We start from the raw sequence: 24320 nt of genomic DNA, 5'->3' as shown, positions 1-24320 counted from the left end.
AAAAACAAACAAAACAAAAAAAAATAAAACAAAAGTTTAACCACCTTCACACCACTGAATCAAGCAATCAAGTTACACAAATTTTCAAACACCTCACCTGACACAGCGTCTCAAGTACGATTGCGCGAATTGGTAAATATAACTCCGCACGACCACGCAACTCGTAACACAAGTACGCAAACACGGTTGCGTGAAGCGTGGCTCGCAATCGTGAAATTTACGAGACTTGCTCGACCTGTAGATTCTTGTCCATAAGGTCGTCCCCCAAAATTTCAGAATGTACCACGTGACCTATTGTCAAGTTAACGCTCCCAGCGGATAGTAATAAAATCTTAAAACAGCAGAATTTTACTTATTTTACACTTTTTAATTAGAGAAATTTAAAATTTTTTCTCGTTATTTTATCTACATAGTTAATGCTGTCCATGTTAATAAATAAATTAATAAAAATATATCACATGCTCTTTTCCGATTGATCCTAAGAACACATGGCAACATTGTCATGCCTTCATTTCCTTATATCTGTAGCTAACTTCTCGGACCCTCCAATTTTAGACAACTAGATGTCGCCCCGAAAAATCAGTAGAATTCAGTAGAATTAGGGGGAAGGCAGCCAGATGCCTCAAAAAATCGGTGGATTCAACCGATTTTTCGTTAAATTTACTGAATCCCTCTATTAAAATACGATGATTTTGAGTATTTTAGTAATGTTTAGTATTTCAGTAGGTTTAAGGATGCCATCAGTAGATCAGTAGATGAGGATCGAGATCAGTAGGTCTACTGATTTTTCAGTAGGTCTGGAAACACTGCCCACAGTTCTTTTTATGTTGTAATAATTTATAAAAAAAATGAAAAAGTTCTTTGTCAATTCGTAAAACGTGCAATGCAGAAAAATCATAGAAAAATGTCACTTTTTACGCTGCTGTGTTGTCGGATTAACAGAGTTGTAATTGAACTCCCGTACTTATTGAATGCATATTAAAAGTTTAAGTTTCAGTAGAGTGAGATTTTTTCCTATTATAATAACATAACGTCTTACAAACGTTACTCATTTTATTTAGGCCCGATATTGGGATCGTCCTGTATTTGTCTACTATTCCAATACATGTAATTTAATGTATTTATAAAAGTTTGGAGAATTTACTGTGATTATGGCAACACTGTAAACAATTTTGCCGGTCCTATAATAGAGGCTACTACTCGGCTGTACTCGGCTACTCATCCATGATTTATGATATCAAATTATTCTGTTCAGAATATTTTTTTATTTGTTCCTAATTTTCTATTTTTGAGACACTAAAAATAATATGAAGTATACTATTCATTTTTTAAGTCATTTAAATAATGTTGTAAAGGACGTGTAACCCATGTAGAAATGAGTGTTTTATTAAATGCTTTTTATTTATGTTAGCATTAATTAACGTTTAGCATAACAAGTTTTGTTTTGTATTTCATTGAATAAAAACCTAAGGGCCGGTTGTTCGAACGCTAATCAACAATGATCATTATCAAATAATTAATTACTGTCAATGTCAATTGTTAAAACATAATTAATTACAATTCTGAGACTATAATCAATTAATATAACAATAATTATTAACATAATTAATAATAAATCTCATAATTGTAATTAATTATGTTTTCAGCAACCCAAACAAAGTTGACATTGACAGTTTTGGTGACAGTAATTAAATATTTAATAATGATCATTGTTGATTAGCGTTCGAACAACCGGCCCTAAAAATGGAAAAAAATTATTTCTTAATTATGTAGTAGAGAGAGAAAGCTACATCCTTGTCTATATTTGTTCTTTTACATACATCAAATTAAAAGGAGATAAAAGATTTTCGTACACAAATAACACAAAGGTAATAAGCAGGAAAAATTGTTTGGTCACAAAATAAGCTAGGGAGGATCAAATGTACTCGAATATTATAAATTTCTACTTATTTAATCACTGTTAATGCTTAATTTTCAAGAAACGAAGCTGATATATACTTATTCAGAGGCCGATAACGTGTAGAATTTATAAAAAATTGTGCGCAGAATTGAACTGATTTTTGTAAGATCAGCTCCTCCATAACCCAACTTTTTTTTCAGACGGCAGGACGCGTGTTTCAAAAATTTTACAAACTAAGAGCAAAAACGTTCCGGAAAATCTTGTTTTTTTATCAGAATGAAGTTATATTGTTGGGTAAGTGATTTTAGTAATAATGCATTTATATATGAATCCTAATAAAATCTTTCTTTAGGGAGCTAACAGTTATGGTCAACTAGGACTAGGATATAGGTCTGAGGAAGAAATTTCACCAAAAGAAGTTTCCTTACAAAACTGTGATTTTGAAGCAGATGATATTGTATCAATTGCAGGGGGAGCTGGACATACTTTGATATTGGATAACAAAGGCTTTGTCTATTGTTGTGGATGGAACTCAAAAGGTCAACTAGCTCTTTCAGATGACAGCCTGAAGTTAACCCAAATAGAGATCTTGAAGGAATTTAAGATAGTTCAAATTTCATGTGGTTGGGATTTTAGTGCTGCTGTGTCAGAATGTGGGAAACAGTTTGTGTGGGGTAACAATGGTAATACTCAACTAGGTCTATCAAAAAGTATAACCTGTACTGGAATTCCATCAAGACTGCAAGTTTCACAGAAATTAGCGACTGGTTTCAAACACGTTAGCTGTGGATTAAGGCATAGTGCTATGATAACAAAGGACGGAGGACTTTTAGTTGCTGGTACTGGAGCCAAAGGTCAGTTAGGGCTAGGTGATAATTTTGATGATAATAACTATCTAAGTATATCCAGAGTTCCTGATTTGAGTGATGTTATTAGTGTAGCAAGTGGGCAGCATCATACCGTAGTTCTTAAAGACAATGGTACTGTACTTAGTTGGGGTGAAAACAAGTTTGGCCAACTTGGTGTGAATCCAAATGTAGCAAACAGTTTTGTACCGCTCGAGGTGTTCAACAATGAAGGTTTGAAGACTGTGTTTGCTGGTTGGACTCACAGTGCAGGTTTAACCACCAATGGAGAAGTTTTTACATGGGGTAGAAATAATTATGGACAATTGGGAGCAGAGAAGGAAAAGCCATATGAACCAGAAAAGATTCCAACACTGAACAATGTGAGTCAATTAAGTTTAGGCTCAGAACATAACTTGGCTGTGACAGCAGAAGGAAAGTTGTTCACATGGGGCTGGAATGAACATGGAAATTGTGGTACTGGAGACAAAAAGGATGTTAAGATACCAACTCACATTCTAGCTAATAAAAAAGTTAAGTCTGCTTTTGCTTGTACTGGTAGTTCATTTGCTGTTGTTGAATAGTAATAAACTTTTTTCATTCAGTGAATCTTTATGTTCATAAGTATTTTTTATAAAGAGTTGATCACGATTAATTGTAATTTCTGTATTTTTATAATAAAATTGTGTTGCATGTAATTAAATTAATTTTTCTTATGTTGGTAACTATGTACTATTTGTTTGTATTGATCATTGATTTGTTGACATTGTCAGTAGAATATACCATCAAAAATGTTAAATCAATTCCGTTCTAGAACAAATTGGTAAATATTATAATTTTATATATTATATTGTAAATAAGTGGCAAAATAATGAATCATGTAAACAAATTATACAAATTTTATAGTCTCATTCAACAAGATGCACAAATTCTATTTTCAAATGAAATTGTACTGGTCATTTTTTAAAAGAAAATCTTTATTAAATATATATTTTACATAGGTTTCTTTTTATTAATATTTCCTTATTCCTTATAATGAATTACAGAATCACATCTTTTAAGATTACTCCTTAACAACAAATGAATCAGTGAATAGTAATTTTTCTAATAAAATCATATCGATTATCTATATTTTTATTGTATTTCAATACAATTTTGATAATTTAAACTTAAACTGATGAATTTTCTTTGTTATTGATGTTTAAAGTGAGATTAACATGCTAATTTATTTAAAGTATAAATAAAATAAGTCTTATTTGACATTGGTGAAACGTAGATGTGTCAGTGTTATTGGTCGAATAATGTTATTCATCAAATAAACTATTATTCATTGTTGGTAAAACCAGCTAAAATTACTATTCTTGTCGTTGCATCCTCTTTATATCTCATAGAACTACGTTTGATTGCTTCTATCATTACCATCTTTTGTACTGTCACCTATTTCAACAATGTATCTTTTTTTTCAATTCTACCTTAATTCTTCTTTTTTGGACATCATAACGCTGGATGAGTCTTTGCCTGTCTGGCTATGCCCTTCTATTCATACCTCTCTTGTGCCCTTCTCTTCCATTGTCTTATATTCATAATTTTCAGGTCATCTTCCACGTCATCTAATTATCTCGTTCTAGGCCTTTCCTTTTTTGTTTTTGTCGGCTTAAATTATAATATTTTCTTTGTTATTTTTGTATTTTATTGTCTCTGGAGATGTCCCAGCCATGATAGTCTTTTTACTTTTCACAAATCTTACTATAGTATCCTTCATTCAATTTATTAATTTCATCGTTCCTCCATGTGCCGTCCTCTTCTTGCACTGGTCCGTATACATTCCTGAGTATCTTTCTCTGTAATGTCTCGAGTTGGGTTCCGCCTTTTATTGTCATTGCCTAGGTTTCGCAACCATAGGTTACTAGAGGTTTAAATTAATGTTCTGTAGATAGTTATCTTTATCTTGGTTCTTTTGCCTAATAATTTGGATGACATCAATCTTTTATTAGCATAGTATGTACAATTCCCACTGGAAATATGTGCTTAATTTCGTTTCTTATCGAATCTTTTTTATTGATTTGTGTGCCCAGATGTGTGAAGGCATCGACACATTTGATGGTATAGTTGTCTATTTAGTCCAGAAAGCCACTGCGCATCCGCTAGGAAAAATATTCTCTTACTCAAAAAGGACTCCTTTTAACAAATTTGCATGTTGCCGGGACCAAAAGGTGGTCAAAAATTTTTTAAACTTTTTTTTGTTTTTATCCTAAAATTATTTTTTTTACATGTCAAAAAGTTTTTTTAGGTTTTTTGGATCATTCCAAACAGAAAAGGTCTGTAGTGACTTTTCTCTAAAAATGATAGTTTTTGACATATAAGCGATTAAAAATTGAAAAATTGCGAAATCTGCCATTTTTAACCCTCAAAAACTATGTGAAAAACTGAAAATTTGAATGTTGCCAAGGTAGGTAGATATTCTTTAAACATCGATTGATGAAATCCCGAAGAGTTTTTTGCAATACAATATTAAAAACTCGTTTGTTTTTTAATTGCTAATCAAGTGTGCGCGACACTATTTTCCACCGACAGTATGGTGCAAATGGAAGGAATAAATTCGATATTTCGTAAACCGGCGACTTTAAGAAAAAATCCCGAAATAGGTCAATTTTTATTTTTAAGTTACGATATTGTGGCATATATGGTATACTAGTGACGTCATCCATCTGGACGTGATGACGTAATCGATGATTTTTTTAAATGAGAATAGGGGTTATGTGCTAGTTCATTTGAAACATAGATTTATAATACTCTAGATTGCGCCTTACGATCTTAAAATGGGTGACGGTTGCGACAGAGATAAATGAGCCTATTTGGTCGGTAGTCTCTTTCTAATTCAAGGGGAGTATCGACGACGTCACTATCCTACTCTGTCGTCGAGTATTTTAGATGGTTTGACAGTTCGAGCGGATGGCGACGAGAACTGGTCGTTTGTCTTCGGACGTGGATAATCCTGGTTCGAATCCCATACAAATCTTTACTTTTTTTATTTAATCAATATTGCGTTTATTAGGTATTATTACATCTCTAAAGTAAATCTATGCAAAGAAATATATAACAAATAAGAAAAACTGTGTAGGTACCTATAGATTTTTAAAAATATAAAAGCCAATGTTATTTTTTTAATAAGTTAATTGTAGAATAGTATAAAGTAATTGTTAAAAATATTCGTAAAAAATTACCAATAATTAATATCAACATAATGTACCATCGATTTATTAATTGAATCGGTCATTTCAAAAACAACATGAGTCACATATTCCTAATTTTACAGAAGAGCAAAGAAAACTTAACTATATAGTAGAAAGATGGATGAAATGGATGACATCAAAATTCAGAGTTATATTGTAGTTTTGTTCCTAATGTTTTTACTGGACTGGTGTCGTTTTTGCACACAACGTTTATCTTAAAGGAGTCTATTCCTCTCAAAAAGTTAGTTTCTGAAAATTGTGGACTTTGCTGTTTTTGAAATGACCGATTCAATTATAAGTAATTAGACATTATCTTTATTTATGAAACTATTGTTACAATTTTTTAAAAAAGTAGAAGCAAAACAAACATTCACATCATTCGAATAAGGACGAATTTATAACGAATGACTTTTATTTTACTATGCAATTCACAAATTATGTATTCCAATATTAACTTACTATACATACATTTATTATCTGCTAGATTTACTTAGGTCCATTTTTCAGATGTAAAAATATCTAATAAACCCAATATTGATTAAATAAAAATAAAAAAAGTAAAGTTGGTATGGGATTCGAACCACGATTATCCACGTCCGAAGACCAAAGACCATTTCCCGTCACCACCCGCTCCAACTGTCAATACATAATACTCGATAAAGTGGGATATTCACGTTGTCGATATTCCCCTTAAATTAAAAAGAGACTACCGACCAAATAGGCTCATTTATCTCTGTCGCAACCGTCACCCATTTTAAGATCGCAGGGCGCAATCTAGAGTATTATATATCTATGATTTGAAAGGTTCTTCAATTCTCTATTCAGTAATAAAAACATTTACATAATTATTTATACAGGGTGTCCAAAAAATGTTTATTAAATTAAATTATTAGACAAAAAAAGAAGTAGAAGGACACCCTGTATAAATAATTATGTAAATGTTTTTATTACTGAATAGAGAATTGAAGAACCTTTCAAATGAACTAGCACATAACCCCTATTCTCATTTAAAAAATCATCGATTACGTCATCACGTCCAGATGGATGACGTCATTAGTATACCATATGTGCCACAATATCATAACTTAAAAATTATAAAAATCGACCTATTTCGAGATTTTTTCTTAAAGTCGCCGGTTTACGAATAGACTAAGAGCCGCTATAGGTAAAATTTTTTAATCATTTTAGGCACGATGGGACCCTATAACTTAAATAGTAGAACCTAAAAGAAAAGGTTTGAACACTGTGCCGTCACTTTTCAGTGGCACATGCGTCGACAGTGGCGCCTCAAACTTTCCACTTATGGACGGGATAAATAAATTAAAAGTTACCCTCCCTTACTAACAGAATTCAATTTTTTTTGTTTTTTTAAGTTTTATGTGATTAACACATAAGATTCAGCGTAATTTTAACCCACCACCCCCTTCCCCCTGCCCCACCATCAAAAACTTAATTTTTAGTTTTTATTTTTTTTGCTGAGATGCAATCAATTTTAAAATTTGAAAAAATTCACACGCATAGTTAAGGCTTTTATAAAACACGTCTATTTTTTATAGACCTGTAGGTTGTGTACATAACCTCAAAAAATTTAAACAAATTTTTTTTTGGAAAAATGTATATAACTTATTTTTAGGGATAGCTGCAAATCTAATTTTTTCTTAATCTTGTGTATTTTATCAAACGCTATATTTTTATTCTTTTTTTTTTTGGATTTTTAGGTAACGCCGGTCATCTTCAAAAATCCAAAAAACTGTTTTTTAAGGGGGCTTTGGGGGGTTTGAACGCGTTTCTCCCATTTTTAAATATTCTAAAGGACTCAGTTACTTTAAGTTACATATAACCTATATAATTGAAATTGATTTGATATATTATGAAGTCCATAAAATAGGGAAAACCCCCAAAAACCCCCTTAAAAAACAGTTTTTTGGATTTTTCAAAATGACCGGCGTTACAGAAAAATCTAAAAAAAAATTGCAAATATAGTATTTGATAAAATACATGAGATTAAGAAAAAATTAGACCTGCAGCTGTTCCTCAAAAAAAGTTATACGCTTTTAAAAAAAAAAAAATTTAAATTTTTTTGTGGTTATGTACACTCTGCCTACGGGTCTATAAAAAATAGACATGTTTTATAAAAGCCTCAGCTATGCGTGTGAATTTTTTGAAATTTTAAAATTGATTGCATCTCAGCAAAAAAAAATAAAAACTAAAAATTAAGTTTTTGATGGCGGGGGCAGGGGGAAGGGGGTGGTGGGTTAAAATTACGCTGAATCTTATGTGTTAATCACATAGAACTTAAAAAATAAAAAAAAAATTGAATTCTGTTAGTAAGGGAGGGTAACTTTTAATTTATTTATCCCGTCCATAAGTGGAAATTTGATGCGCCACTGTCGACGCATGTGCCACTGAAAAGTGACGGCACAGTGTTCAAACCTTTTCTTTTAGGTTCTACTATTTAAGTTATAGGGTCCCATCGTGCCTAAAATGATTAAGAAATTTCACCTATAGCGGCTCTTAGTCTAGAAATATCGAATTTATTCCTTCCATTTGCACCATACTGTCGGTGGAAAATAGTGTCGCGCACACTTGATTAGCAATTAAAAAACAAAGGAGTTTTGAATATTGTATTGCAAAAAACTCTTCGGGATTTCATCAATCGATGTTTAAAGAATATCTACCTACCTTGGCAACATTCAAATTTTCAGTTTTTCACATAGTTTTTGAGGGTTAAAAATGGCCGATTTCGCAATTTTTCAATTTTTAGTCGCTTATATGTCAAAAACTATCATTTTTAGAGAAAAGTCACTAAAGAGCTTTTCTGTTTGGAATGATCCAAAAAACTTAAAAAAAACTTTTTGACATGTAAAAAAATAATTTTAGGATAAAAACAAAAAAAAACGTTTAAAAAATTTTTTACCACCTTTTGGTCCTGGCAACATGCAAATTTGTTAAAAGAAGTCCTTTTTGAGTAAGATTGTGCAAAAAATCCGAATTAAAGTATTTTTCCTAGCGGATGCGCAGTGGCTTTCTGGACTAATTGTGATATTATCATTGTCACATGTTCTTTTGATAGTAATGTATTTCGTTTTTGTTTCGCTTATTTTAAGCCTTCTTTTTTGTACTTCAGGATCAATTTCCTTGAAAGCTTCCATTAGTCATTGCTTGCTCCTACTTATGACAGCTCGATCGTTGGCATAGGCAGTAATTGTTTTGTAACTGTTTTGGTATTTATATGGCCGGTTAAATTGGTTTTTTTGATTACTGCCTCAAGAATTTGATGGTGCATCTCACTCCCACATTGATGTCAAATAGGTTTAGTCATTTAGTCTAGCTGTGGCTTTTGAACCCTGCAATATTATTTTTATGAGGTTGATATTTTTGTTACATATACCTAGATTATGAATGACTTCCAGCATTTTGTCTCTTTTCACACTATCAAAAGCTTGTTTAAAGTCTATATTATAGATACATATTTTATAGTTTTATGTCGTATTCATAAGATTCTTTTTGAATAGTTCTTAGTATGAATGTTTTGTCTGTAGTGTCTGAATCCAATCCAATATACCTTAATAATCTTTGTAATTTTGTCCATATCAGACTGAGCTAGTGCTCCAGATTGTGGAAGTTCTCATTCCGAATACAAAACAACCCAATGGCCCATAGAAAATATTCTGTGAGCATATAGGACTGGTGTAAATAAGGTATGACCAAGAAACACCTGCAGATCAACTATGGACATGGTAGATGAACTTCAAAGATGTTATTAACTGTAGATTTGTTCATTGAACATGACACATATATTAAGGGAGCAGGTGCAAAATCTTGGTTCAATGCTATTTAAATGCATTCATTTTTTTTTCGAATCAAATATTTGAAATTAAAAGTCACACTAAATGTTCTCTTTTTTTTTCATCCCTGTAACTTATTAAAATTTCAGGGACTTCCGGCTCTCGATAATATTGTATTCTTTGATTTTGCGTTTAAATTTTTCAAAAATACTTAGATATTAGTTTTGTCAGGATTCGAAAAAAATTAATGCATTTAAATAGCATTGGAGCAAGATTTTGCGTCTACATTAATCAAAATTCACTAAGCATAAAAATTAACGAACCACTTTAAAAATGGGACATTTTTGATGTCTCATATTTCCTAAATCTGTTATCAGATTTTAGTGATTTTTTTGACATGTTATAGCTTCATTCTTCAAGAATATCGATGTAATAATATTGTTGCTAAACAGATAAGTGTCATTGTATACCGGGTGTAACAATGATAGTGTGTTTTTTCCTCAAAGTTTGGAACACCCTGTGGAATATTCTAGCGTATATAAAATATTGAAATTAAAACTCAACTGTAGCCTTAGGCTTTTTTAACAGTTTGCTTTTTATTCGTTCGCTTATGTTGGATAATAAAAAAGTTAGGTACTTTAACAACTAGCAACGTTCTTTATCAATACAGGGTGTTTCTAAATAAGTGCGACAAACAAGGGGTAATTCTGCATAAAAAATAATGACCGTTTGCTTTAGAAACATATATCCGTAAATGCTTCGTTTCCGAAATACGGGATGTTGAATTTTTTCTTACGAACTTACGATTTATTTATTTCTCTAAAACTGGTTGAGATATGCAAATGAAATTTGGTAGGTTTTAAGAGGTGGTTATTGCGCATTTTTTGGCATAAAATTAAGAATTTTATATTCACCATTGGCTTGCATACGGGTAATATGACCGGGTGATATGACGTGTATGCACCCCAATAGTGAATATAAAATTCTTAGTTGTATGTCAAAAAATGCGTAATAACTACCTCTTAAAACCTACTAAATTTCATTTGCATATCTCAACCGGTTTTAGAGCAATAAATAAATCGTCAGTTTGTAAGAAAAAAATCAACATCCCGTACCTCAGAAACGAAGCACTTGCGGACATATGTTTATAAAGCAAACGGTAATTATTTTTTCATGCAGAATTGCCCCTTAAAGTTTGTCGCACTGATTTAGAAACACCCTGCATTGATAAAGAACGTTGCTAGTTGTTAAAGTACCTAACTTTTTTACTATCCAACATAAGCGAATGAATCAAAAAGCAAAATGTTAAGAAAGCCTAAGGCTACAGTTAAGTTTTAATTTCAATATTTTATATACTTTAAAATATTCCACAGGGTGTTCCAAACTTTGAGGAAAAACGCACTATCATTGTTACACCCGGTATACAATGACACTTATCTGTTTAGCAACAATATTATTACATCGATATTCTCGAAGAGCAAAGCTATAACATATTAAAAAAATCACTAAAATCGGACAACAGGTTTAGGAAACACGAGACATCAAAAATGTCTCATTTTTAAGGTGGTGCGTTAATTTTGATGCTTAGTGTATAGGGCTTTTCATTCACAGTCATTTTTTGTTTCGAACTTCTGTCATGTGTCGTAAAATATTTTAAGATATCTACGGCATACGTCTTTATATAGTTTGTTTGGTATATACCAATAACGAATGATGTAGATATAATATTAGATGACACATATAACAGAAGCTCGAAACAAATGACAATCGATGAAAAGCCCTATTGCACATCTCTATGGTTAATCAGCAAATCACTATATTCTCTCTTGGACCATCTCTCCTAGTGGAGTATTGTGCGCATCTGGGTTTCTTGGCCGGTGGTGTAAGACAGCTTGTGCATCTTTCTTTGTGTTTATTCTCTGGTTAATCTGTGTACCTTCCTGAGTTCCTGTGTACCTTGAGTTCCTTCCATTCTCCTCTGTTTCTTGCTTTGTTTTTCACTTCCCCCATCTTAAGCCGATTCTGTTGTGTTCTGTGGTTACTGTTTTCTTCCATGTATTATCTGGTCGTCCCCTCTTGTCCCGTCAGGTTGATATTCGTGTACTTGTCTTGTGATGTTATTAGGGTCTTTCCTTAACGTATAGCTAATCAATTTCCATTTCTTTTGCTTAATTCTTTATTGAGGACATATTTTGTAAAAGTCTGTAGCCTCTTTATTGTGATTTCGTCGTGCTTCCAAGTTTCTGCTTCGTAAAGTAATATACTTTTGAGTTTTGACACAGGTATTGAATACATTGATTTTTGTTGCTTCTGATATTTCACTTTGTTTGCCAGATTTTATTTAACGCATTGACGGCGAATTGTGCCTTCGTTATTCTTGCTTGTATGTCTTTCGTGCATACTCCCTTTCTTTCCATGATTGATCTCAAATAGACTTTCTCTACTTCTTCAATTTCTTTGCCTTTTATTTTAATAATTTGCGGGTTATCGTTTTTAAGGTTTTTGTCTTCTCTGCATTTATCTGGAGACCAATCATGTCGGAGTACTGTGTTAGCTTATCGATTTTCGTTTGCATGTGAGTTCTGTGTTCAGGCATACGTCGTCAGGAAATTCAAGATCTTTATGTTGATTAGATATGATCTAATGCCTGTCCAAATCTGCTGCTTTCCTCAATCCAGTATACTAACATTATACTGAATTTACAATTAAGTTGCAGTAGAAATAAACAAACCAAGACACGTTAAATGCTACTAGGAGCACTCCCGAATCATAATTTACAATGTATATACATTGTAAATCCCAAATCACGATTTCCAAAGTTTATACATTGTAAATTATGATTGAGGACTGCTCCTAGAAGTAGCATTTAACGTGTCTTGGTTTGTTTATTTCTACTGCATCTTGAATGTAAATTTGGTATAAGAATAACGTATGGTCCAAGAGCTGTGAGACATTTTTGAGTAGGTATTTTAGGCAACCTGAAAATTTTTCAGGTGACTCTTCCATGATAACCTAATACAAAAATGCCGGTCTGGCTGGAGGGTAGCGGTTATTTTCCCCAAAAATCCCCCCAAAGTTAAACAAAAGGGTAAAAATTATTATTACAGAAACTATCATTGATGTGACTTTAACGTAAATTTAAATATTCAAATATAAAGAAAATAAACAGGCCAGGCGATTTAAGGGCGATTTTAACTCCACAAGATACTTGCATGGGCGCCCCAGGATTATTTTCAGGGGATGCATCTGAACTTCATAAGATTTCATCTGAATCTGTACATACTATTAACGAGTATAAAATATACAACTATACATGCATAGCTATGTACATTCCTTCCTGACAGGGAGGTGCAATTGTTATTTTGACAGGGTATTTTTAAATATTAAAAATAAATATTCTAAAAAAGACAGGTTTTTTTGTTGGAATTTTCCGACTGCCAGGTTATTAAACAAATTACGCGTGCATATAAATGAAAAGCGCTATAGGTAAGCAGCAGTGTGAGAAAGATCGTATATCGATAGCTGTTTGCGTCCTCTGTTGTAGCTAGAAAAATCACGCGACCTTTAGATATGCATGTTGTTGTTTCTCGAAACGTTAGAGTAATTATTATATATTATAGTTTTCTAATTTTTCTTAATTAAAGAAGAAAAAAATACGTACTATACAATAGATTTTTCAAATATGATAGAAAAAAGCCAAATTTATTATTATAAATATATAGGTAGAAAAGTATAAAACTATAAACTAAATTAATTATGTGTCCGAATCTTGTACTTCTTCTTTAAAATCCACATCTGAGCTTAAATAGTCATTCTCTTCTTCTTCGTCAGACTCCCCTCGAGACTAAGATTCCTCTTCTACATGATCTGTAAATAGTTATAATATGTATGTAGAATTATTTAAAAATTAATTAGTCATTAATTAGTTGAGTTGCTACGTATTCTCCGTCCATTTATACGGAGTCGAAGCCTGGACAATCACGGGTGCATCTGAAGAAAGACTTGCCATTGTTGAGATGTGGAATCATCGAATAATGTTAAATATATCATGGACACACGTTACAAACACGGAAACACTAAGAAAGATGAAAAAGGCAAAAGAAATACTCAACACTATAAAGGAAAGAAGATGACCTACTTTGGTCATATATTAAGAAATAAAAAACGTGATGTGATTGGTTATATAAGCAAAAGTATTAAGCATTGGTAATTTTTCATTGATTCTAAATACATATTACAACTATTTACAGACCAGATAGAAGAATCTGAGTCTCGAGGGGAGTCTGACGAAGGAGAAGAGAATGAATATTTATTTAAGCTCATTTTTCTTTCCTTCATAGTGTTGAGTATTTCTTTTGCCTTTTTCATCTTTCTTAATGTTTCCTTGTTTGTTAAGTGTTGTGTCCATGATATTTTTTACATTATTCGATAACACCACATCTCAACAATGGCAAGTCTTTCTTCAGATGCGCCCGTGATTTTCCAGGCTTCGACTCCGTATAAAAGGACAGAGAATACGTAGCAACTCAATTAATTAATCACTGATTAATTTTTAATTAATTCTAAATACATATTTCAACTATTTACAGATATGTAGAAGAGGAATCTGAGTCTCGAGGGGAGTCTGACGAAGAAGAAGAGAATGAACATTTAAGCTCAGATGAGGAGTTTGAAGAAGAAGTACAAGATTCGGACACAGAATTAATTTAGTTTAAAAGTTTTATACTTTTTTACCTATATATTTATAATAATAAATTTGTCTTTTTCTATCATATTTGCAAAATCTATTGTATAGTACGTATTATTTTCCTTTTATTAAGAAAAATTACTTAAAAAACTATAATATATATAATAATTATTCTAACGTTTCGAGGCACAACAACATGGATATCGCTAGGTCACGTGATTTTCTCGAGTGAACGGACTCGCTCAGCTACAACAGAGGACGCAAACAGCTATGGGTATACGCCCTTTCTCACACTGCTGCTTACCTATAGCGGTTTCATTTATATGCACACGTAATTTGTTTGATTACATGGCAATTGGATAAATTCACCAAAAAAACCTGTCTTTTTTAGAATATTTATTATTAAAATTAAAAAATACCCTGTCAAAATAACAATTGCACCTCCCTGTCAGGAAGGAATGTACATAGCTATGCATGTATAGTTGTATATTTTATACTCGTTAATAGTATGTACTTATTCCAATGAAATCTTCTGAAGTTCAGATGCACCCCCCTGAAAGTAATCCTGGGGCGCCCATGCAAGTATCTTGCGGAGTTAAAATCGCACTCAAATCGCCTGGTCTGTTTATTTTCTTTATATTTGAATACTTAAATTTACTTTCAAGTCATATCAATAATATTTTTTGTAATAACAATTTTTACCCTTTTTTTTAATTTGGGGGGATTTTTGGGGAAAATAACCGCTACCCTCCAGCCAGACCGGCATTTTTGTATTAGGCTGTCATAGAAGAGTCACCTGAAAAATTTTCAAGTTGCCTAAAATACCTACTCAAAAATGTCTCACAGCTCTTATACTAGTAGGAGACAAGATACGATACCTTGTTTAAGAGCGTAGGCGAAAAATTTCGGCCCAATGCTTTTTAAATACCTACATTCATTTTTTTCGAATCCTAAGAAAACTAATAAGAATTTTTGAAAAATTTAAAAGCAGAATGGAAGATTATATTATTACTGAGGGCCGAAAGTCCATGAAAACTTCTATAATGTTTATTTCAATAAGTTACAGGGGTGAAACAAAATTAGAAAATTGGAGGTGATTGTTAATTTCAAACATCCTATTAAAAAGAAACTTTTTGTTTTTTCTAAGGGACTTTCAGCCCTCGGTAATAATGTTATCTTTCATTCTGCGTTTAAATTTTTCAAAAATATTTATTAGTTTTTTCAGGATTCGAAAAAAATGTCATTTAAAAATCACTGGCCCCAAAATTTTGCGCCTACGCTCTTAACACCGCATTCAATAGCTCTTTCGTATGTGATCACTCTCTCATGTTCTAATAGTCTAGCTTTGTACTCTTCATACAGTTTGACGAGTTCAAAACAGTTTGATCAGGTTAAGAATTTTTGTTGGCAGTGCATAACATTTTAATAGTTTGTTCCCTATTCACTGGATCGAAAGCTTTTTCAAAGCCGATAAAAGTTATATATATATATATATATATATCTTTCTGCCATTGATTGGCTTGTTCGAGGATGATTGTTAAGGAAGTTAAGTTAAGGTACCTATATAGGTATGGGATCTACAATGGAGCGTTTATCACGAAAGTTTGCTTGGTTACTCCTCAGCTTCTTGTCTAATTCTTCTTTCATTTCTCGAGCAGGATTTTTGTTAGCACCTTGGATGAGGTACTTAATAGTGTTAATGCACGCCAATTTTTACAGTTGCTCAGATGTCCCTTTTTTGGTATTTTTATTATTAGTCCCTTTTTCCATTCTTTTGACAGTACGTCGTTGGGTCATATTTTATTCAGAAGTTTTTGTAGCATATTTATGGATTGTTCGGTATCTGTTTTTATCAGGTCAATGCAGTGGCAGATCTAGAAATGTGCTTTCAAAAAATGAAGCACTTTTCGGGTAATAGTCGTTAAAACTTTTTTAAAGTGTTTAACAAAAGCTTTATTTCTATTTTTATAATAAAAGTTTCTAGCATTAAAACTAACTCATAATCAACTTAAAATTTCATAATCAACTTAAAGTGAACATTAATCAAAGTTCACTTTAATGTGTATTATAATTCCATTGATATTGATAAAGGTATCTACCAACTTAAAATTTAAAGTCCACTTTAACTTATTATGAAATCAAGCGTTAGTGAGTTACGCTCAAAATAAAGTTGGCCACTTTTTCTTTGGTAAAAGGAATCGTGAAAATATCCCCCTATTTAGCACCCCAAATGAAACTAATCGTTACCGCTTTACCATTTACTTTACATATGTATTTTTATTGGATCTGTAAGTTTGACCGGTTCAAAGTGCTTATTTTTGAAAAAAATTGATTTTAATATATTTTTTTTTTAATTTTGGAAAACATTTTCTTCAAAACATCTTAAAGGGTATAATCTTCCGGCAGTCCAATGGCGAATCTTACTCACACTCACATTGACGGGCGCCTCAATACGCTGTTAGCGCTCATTGTGTGTGTGTGTGTGTGTGTGTGTGTGTGTGTGTGTGTGTGTGTGTGTGTGTGTGTGTGTGTGTGTGTGTGTGTGTGTGTGTGTGTGTGTGTGTGTGTGTGTGTGTGTGTGTGTGTGTGTGTGTGTGTGTGTGTGTGTGTGTGTGTGTGTGTGTGTGTGTGTGTGTGTGTGTGTGTGTGTGTGTGTGTGTGTGTGTGTGTGTGTGTGTGTGTGTGTGTGTGTGTGTGTGTGTGTGTGTGTGTGTGTGTGTGTGTGTGTGTGTGTGTGTGTGTGTGTGTGTGTGTGTGTGTGTGTGTGTGTGTGTGTGTGTGTGTGTGTGTGTGTGTGTGTGTGTGTGTGTGTGTGTGTGTGTGTGTGTGTGTGTGTGTGTGTGTGTGTGTGTGTGTGTGTGTGTGTGTGTGTGTGTGTGTGTGTGTGTGTGTGTGTGTGTGTGTGTGTGTGTGTGTGTGTGTGTGTGTGTGTGTGTGTGTGTGTGTGTGTGTGTGTGTGTGTGTGTGTGTGTGTGTGTGTGTGTGTGTGTGTGTGTGTGTGTGTGTGTGTGTGTGTGTGTGTGTGTGTGTGTGTGTGTGTGTGTGTGTGTGTGTGTGTGTGTGTGTGTGTGTGTGTGTGTGTGTGTGTGTGTGTGTGTGTGTGTGTGTGTGTGTGTGTGTGTGTGTGTGTGTGTGTGTGTGTGTGTGTGTGTGTGTGTGTGTGTGTGTGTGTGTGTGTGTGTGTGTGTGTGTGTGTGTGTGTGTGTGTGTGTGTGTGTGTGTGTGTGTGTGTGTGTGTGTGTGTGTGTGTGTGTGTGTGTGTGTGTGTGTGTGTGTGTGTGTGTGTGTGTGTGTGTGTGTGTGTGTGTGTGTGTGTGTGTGTGTGTGTGTGTGTGTGTGTGTGTGTGTGTGTGTGTGTGTGTGTGTGTGTGTGTGTGTGTGTGTGTGTGTGTGTGTGTGTGTGTGTGTGTGTGTGTGTGTGTGTGTGTGTGTGTGTGTGTGTGTGTGTGTGTGTGTGTGTGTGTGTGTGTGTGTGTGTGTGTGTGTGTGTGTGTGTGTGTGTGTGTGTGTGTGTGTGTGTGTGTGTGTGTGTGTGTGTGTGTGTGTGTGTGTGTGTGTGTGTGTGTGTGTGTGTGTGTGTGTGTGTGTGTGTGTGTGTGTGTGTGTGTGTGTGTGTGTGTGTGTGTGTGTGTGTGTGTGTGTGTGTGTGTGTGTGTGTGTGTGTGTGTGTGTGTGTGTGTGTGTGTGTGTGTGTGTGTGTGTGTGTGTGTGTGTGTGTGTGTGTGTGTGTGTGTGTGTGTGTGTGTGTGTGTGTGTGTGTGTGTGTGTGTGTGTGTGTGTGTGTGTGTGTGTGTGTGTGTGTGTGTGTGTGTGTGTGTGTGTGTGTGTGTGTGTGTGTGTGTGTGTGTGTGTGTGTGTGTGTGTGTGTGTGTGTGTGTGTGTGTGTGTGTGTGTGTGTGTGTGTGTGTGTGTGTGTGTGTGTGTGTGTGTGTGTGTGTGTGTGTGTGTGTGTGTGTGTGTGTGTGTGTGTGTGTGTGTGTGTGTGTGTGTGTGTGTGTGTGTGTGTGTGTGTGTGTGTGTGTGTGTGTGTGTGTGTGTGTGTGTGTGTGTGTGTGTGTGTGTGTGTGTGTGTGTGTGTGTGTGTGTGTGTGTGTGTGTGTGTGTGTGTGTGTGTGTGTGTGTGTGTGTGTGTGTGTGTGTGTGTGTGTGTGTGTGTGTGTGTGTGTGTGTGTGTGTGTGTGTGTGTGTGTGTGTGTGTGTGTGTGTGTGTGTGTGTGTGTGTGTGTGTGTGTGTGTGTGTGTGTGTGTGTGTGTGTGTGTGTGTGTGTGTGTGTGTGTGTGTGTGTGTGTGTGTGTGTGTGTGTGTGTGTGTGTGTGTGTGTGTGTGTGTGTGTGTGTGTGTGTGTGTGTGTGTGTGTGTGTGTGTGTGTGTGTGTGTGTGTGTGTGTGTGTGTGTGTGTGTGTGTGTGTGTGTGTGTGTGTGTGTGTGTGTGTGTGTGTGTGTGTGTGTGTGTGTGTGTGTGTGTGTGTGTGTGTGTGTGTGTGTGTGTGTGTGTGTGTGTGTGTGTGTGTGTGTGTGTGTGTGTGTGTGTGTGTGTGTGTGTGTGTGTGTGTGTGTGTGTGTGTGTGTGTGTGTGTGTGTGTGTGTGTGTGTGTGTGTGTGTGTGTGTGTGTGTGTGTGTGTGTGTGTGTGTGTGTGTGTGTGTGTGTGTGTGTGTGTGTGTGTGTGTGTGTGTGTGTGTGTGTGTGTGTGTGTGTGTGTGTGTGTGTGTGTGTGTGTGTGTGTGTGTGTGTGTGTGTGTGTGTGTGTGTGTGTGTGTGTGTGTGTGTGTGTGTGTGTGTGTGTGTGTGTGTGTGTGTGTGTGTGTGTGTGTGTGTGTGTGTGTGTGTGTGTGTGTGTGTGTGTGTGTGTGTGTGTGTGTGTGTGTGTGTGTGTGTGTGTGTGTGTGTGTGTGTGTGTGTGTGTGTGTGTGTGTGTGTGTGTGTGTGTGTGTGTGTGTGTGTGTGTGTGTGTGTGTGTGTGTGTGTGTGTGTGTGTGTGTGTGTGTGTGTGTGTGTGTGTGTGTGTGTGTGTGTGTGTGTGTGTGTGTGTGTGTGTGTGTGTGTGTGTGTGTGTGTGTGTGTGTGTGTGTGTGTGTGTGTGTGTGTGTGTGTGTGTGTGTGTGTGTGTGTGTGTGTGTGTGTGTGTGTGTGTGTGTGTGTGTGTGTGTGTGTGTGTGTGTGTGTGTGTGTGTGTGTGTGTGTGTGTGTGTGTGTGTGTGTGTGTGTGTGTGTGTGTGTGTGTGTGTGTGTGTGTGTGTGTGTGTGTGTGTGTGTGTGTGTGTGTGTGTGTGTGTGTGTGTGTGTGTGTGTGTGTGTGTGTGTGTGTGTGTGTGTGTGTGTGTGTGTGTGTGTGTGTGTGTGTGTGTGTGTGTGTGTGTGTGTGTGTGTGTGTGGAGTGAGAGAGAAAAATGAGAAAAAATGGCTTGGATGCGAGTCCGTTAGCCACAGATTTTTATTTTATTTTTACCTCAATTTATTAGTTTTGTTATATTTATACGTATTTCACTTAAATGATTATATTTGTTTCTTTAAAGTAGTTTATTGGAAAATGAACTTGTGTTTGTCGTAAATTGTAATATAATTGATTTATATATCTCTCGTTAATTTTGCATTCCAAGAAAATATGGTTTAAATCTCTAATCGAAACATTATCACAAAAACATACTGATGAATTAATTATTCCTAATTTGTGCAGATGTGCCTCATATTTCCCGTGTCGAGTTTTTAATCTGACGATAGTAGAAATATCTTGCTTTGGCAGGTTATATTTAAATATGTATTCAGGTGGCGGAGGAAGTTCTTGATGTAAAGAAAAATATAAATTTTTTGACATGCTTGTAATATTTTTCCATTCTTTTTTCCATATTTTATTTATTCTAACTTTGACGTCATTTATTGCATCTGTCGATAAGATGTGAGTTAGTATCTCACCTTTTTTTATTGCATCTTTGGCCAACTCATCCACTTTCTCATTACCCAGTATACCGGCATGTCCTTTTGCCCATATAAATACTACTTCCACTTTAGACAAATTATTTTTTATATTACATAAAATTTTTGATTTGTATGAACAAAAATCAGTATTTTCAATTGCATATATTGCATATTTGGAGTCTGTTATTATCACAGCTTTTTCAATATTAGCGCTCATTGTTAATAATTAAAAATAACAGCCTATTAATAAAATAATGAAACAAATTTCTTCAGGATCATGTAAGGGAGTCTTTAAACTTTGATTTAAACAATTTTCCGACCGCGGCACCTTCCGGCACCCTGTGGATTTGTTATAAGGACCTTTTTTTGAGAAAGTTTGTGCAGAAAAAACGAATCGGAATAATTTACCTAACGGGGGCGACGATCTGGGCTTCTTTATCCATTAGGCAATATAGGCAGTTGCCTAGGGCGGAAAATTATGAGAGGGCGACAAAAATACTGTACAAAAAATATTTGAATATAAAAATTAAAATCGAATATCATCTACATCGTACATCTACATCGTACATCTATCAGTGGAATATAAGTGGGCATTCATTTCTAGAAAACAAATTGCATTTTCTTAACACTATTCATTCAAAAAGGACAGAAGTCGTAAATTTAGGGATTATTGGTCCGTCGGCAGCACCGCAAAGGCGGCGGGCGCAGTCTTCTATATATTTTTTTAAACTGAATCCTTTTGGGTTATTCGTGGTTGAAAATTTGCCATTTTCATTGAAAAATGTCGCCTTTTCGGACGGTTTTTTGCGAATACATACCTTAAAAATTGTGCATCTAACGAAAAAAACTATATAAAACATTTTTGTAGCTTATGAAAAATCAAAGAGATTCGTTCCTTCATAAGTCTTCTAGGGTTAACATAAAAAGAGATATGGTAAGTGAAAAGAAAATTTTTTTGTGCATGCTCAAATGGGTGTGTTCAACTTAACAACAGAGAAAGGGTCAATTTTAAGGGTATAATGCTATCAATATCTTCTGTAAGTACTGCCTGAAAAGACCTTTAAAACGACCGCACTGTTAAATTTCGATTACATTCAAACTAAGCGAGATATGGTGCAACAAAAAAGGATGACTAATTTATTTTAAGATAAAATGCGAAGTATGTATATTTTAACCCCTCAACCACCAGATTTAAATGCATCGTTTTGCTTCTACAATACCTTTTACTATAGTGTTATTTCTATGTTCAACAAGTTGGACGGGTTTAAAATGTATGGTTTTTGAAAAAAAGATCAAATTATAGAGAGCATTTTTAAATTTTTTTTCAATCTTCTTTTTTCTCCATGTAACTCGAAAATGATAATGAGATACAGTAATGAAATGAAAGAAAAATAAAATTGTTATCTAAAAGAAAACCTACATTTTTGTAAGGTATTTTTTACGTATCTCTCACTGACAAAGCGTCCATGTAACCACTGTTACCATTGGTAACAGTTAAAAATCTTTCAAATAAATATTTTATGACGATGAATAATTCTATTTACCAATAGAAATATATTATTATATTATGTGGTAATAGTACCTAACTCAGTAAATAGCCAACTTCTCGTAGACACGAAAATATTGGCGAGTTTATGTGACTCAGTTGCACTTTATTATACTCTGTTACCAGACACATTTCTGGTTACAATGGTTATATACCCACGCTGACGCTCGGGACCGGCTAGTGACTGAACATTTTAAAGAAGCGACGGCATAAGCGCGCTGTGTATCAGTAGCGCTGTTACCAGACTTAAAATTGGTGACAGTACCTATAAAAAGTGTGCGTGCAGTTAACCATGGATGAGTGTCGCTTCTTAATCGATCAACTACTTGAAAAGTAATTCTCCTTGTATAATTTTGAAGAAAAAAATGAGATTAAAAATGAAAGACCTACTTTAAACAATTTAAAAAAGGAATCAACAAAGGTAGTTCGACATTTTAAATTTAGTTGGTATAGTGAAAATCCTTGGTTATATTATGGTTGCAAGAAAAATATACTATATTGTTGGCCATGTCTTCTGGTTTCTACAGAAAAATGGGTGGACCAGTTTCACGATTTAAATAGTGTTAGATTTTTAAAAAGGAGACATGAAATTTCTCCGTTACCTACATGTAAGATGTATACCCAATTTGATTCAGTTTGGCAAAACAAAAATCAAAAGTTCTCTTAACCAAGCTTTTAAAGCAAATATTGCTAAACATAATGAGTTTGTTAAAATAATACATAGGTATATCCTTAGCACACTAAGTGTGCTATATTATAAGTCTTATAATAGATACTGTATGTTTTTGGGCCAAACAAGAACTAGCGTTTCGTGGTCATTTTGAGTGCGACGACTCTGACAATCGAGGCAATTACAGGGAATTGTTAACATTAATTGTCAAAAAAGATCAAACATTTTGTCAACATCTAGAAACATCTGTTTTTTCGAGAGTTTCAAGTGATATACAAAATGATATTATTGAAGTTACACTCCAACTCTGTCTAGCAAAACGTCAAATACGGTTGCATCTAAAATAGCTCCAGAAAAAATTAATTTTTTAGTAGTTTAACTTAAATTAATTTTATAGTGGTTTTAATTATCATTGATAAGAAGTTTCGGTCCTATGGGTTAAACAGCCTAGGCTTCTTTTCACGGTGTTTAACTTTTGTGTGAACAGTTTAAAATTTGGCCACGGTTAAACGTACCTAAATATTGACATTCAGCTCGCAGTTTTTGTGACAATTAAAACATTTAAATTTCATCGTGGGTAAAAACATTTACATATTGTAGAGTAGTGATACAAAAGTGAAAATATTCTCCCCAGATGGGGGAGAATATAAAAAAGACGCCAGTGTGCGAACTAAATACTGCTGAAGTTATTAGTGATAGTAATCAAGACATGGATACAGGAACTATCACCACAAATTCTCCTGCTACAAGGGAGGTAAAACTTTTTAATATTAATTGTAATAGTTACGACTTTCAAAATCGTTGTGTTTATGTTGAGAAGACCAATGATCAGAATATTTCCCGTTTGCATCCAATGGTTGTTGCAGATATTTTACATCAAAAATTAAAGATTAATAATATTAAGCAAATTAAAAGTATAGGAAGAAACCGTGTTAAAGTAATCCTCAAATGTATTTTGGATGCAAATAATTTAGTCAATAATAGTCACTTAAAGGACGATAATTTAAAAGCGTACATTCCAAATCACCTCTTGGAAATTAAAGAACTGATACGCGATGTTGATACCAAATATAATATTGACTATTTGAAAAAATATATGAGCTCTAGTTCACCAATTACTGATATTAAAAGAATGCACAGGAAAGTAGAAAAGGATGGATATACAGAATACGTCCCTAGACGTAATGTTATAATTACTTTTGAAGGCAATTGTTTGCCAAACTATGTTGTGATAAATTATGTATTTTTCCAAGTGGAAAAATTGTTGGGTAAAGTGACGCAATGTTATAAATGCCTCAAATATGGACATATTTCTAGACAGTGTAAAGGTACACAGGAATACTGTATACAATGTGGACAAATTAAAAATGACATACATACATGTGATGAAACAAAAAAGTATTGCATACACTGTAAAACTGATAAGCATATATCGATCTCTAAAAACTGTCCTTTTTTCGAACATCAAAAAAAAATAAAAAATATCATGATTGAACATAAAATCTCATATTTGGAGGCAAAAAATTTGAGCGACTCATCATTTTCTGGTCTTATTTCTAATATCAGATTTGAAATATTGTCAAATTCAGACAAAGAATTTCCAAAATTAACTAACTCCTCTGAAGTTAGTATATCTCCTTATTTCAAGCCATTGACGCCTCATCTTCAGAAACCCAAAAGTTTTAGCCAACCAAGCTGTAGTACATCAAGCACTGAGTATAGTGCAAATAAAAAA

The 24320-nt window shown here is 34.1% G+C and overlaps 1 protein-coding gene across 1 annotated transcript; it reads left to right on the top strand.

Annotated features, from left to right (window-relative positions):
* The first annotated feature begins 1860 nt into the window (after positions 1 to 1860).
* Positions 1861 to 3747, top strand: LOC126890787 (uncharacterized). Its single transcript, XM_050659977.1, has 2 exons — positions 1861 to 2194; positions 2253 to 3747. The coding sequence occupies exons 1-2, from the start codon at positions 2177 to 2179 to the stop codon at positions 3327 to 3329; spliced, it is 1095 nt and encodes a 364-aa protein (XP_050515934.1). The 5' UTR covers positions 1861 to 2176; the 3' UTR covers positions 3330 to 3747.
* Positions 3748 to 24320: the final 20573 nt, after the last annotated feature.

This window comes from Diabrotica virgifera, chromosome 8 (genome assembly GCF_917563875.1).
Source record: "Diabrotica virgifera virgifera chromosome 8, PGI_DIABVI_V3a".
Taxonomy (NCBI): domain Eukaryota; kingdom Metazoa; phylum Arthropoda; class Insecta; order Coleoptera; family Chrysomelidae; genus Diabrotica; species Diabrotica virgifera.
The sequence above is the reverse complement of the archived record's forward strand: the minus strand, read 5'-3'. Positions and strand labels throughout refer to the sequence as shown.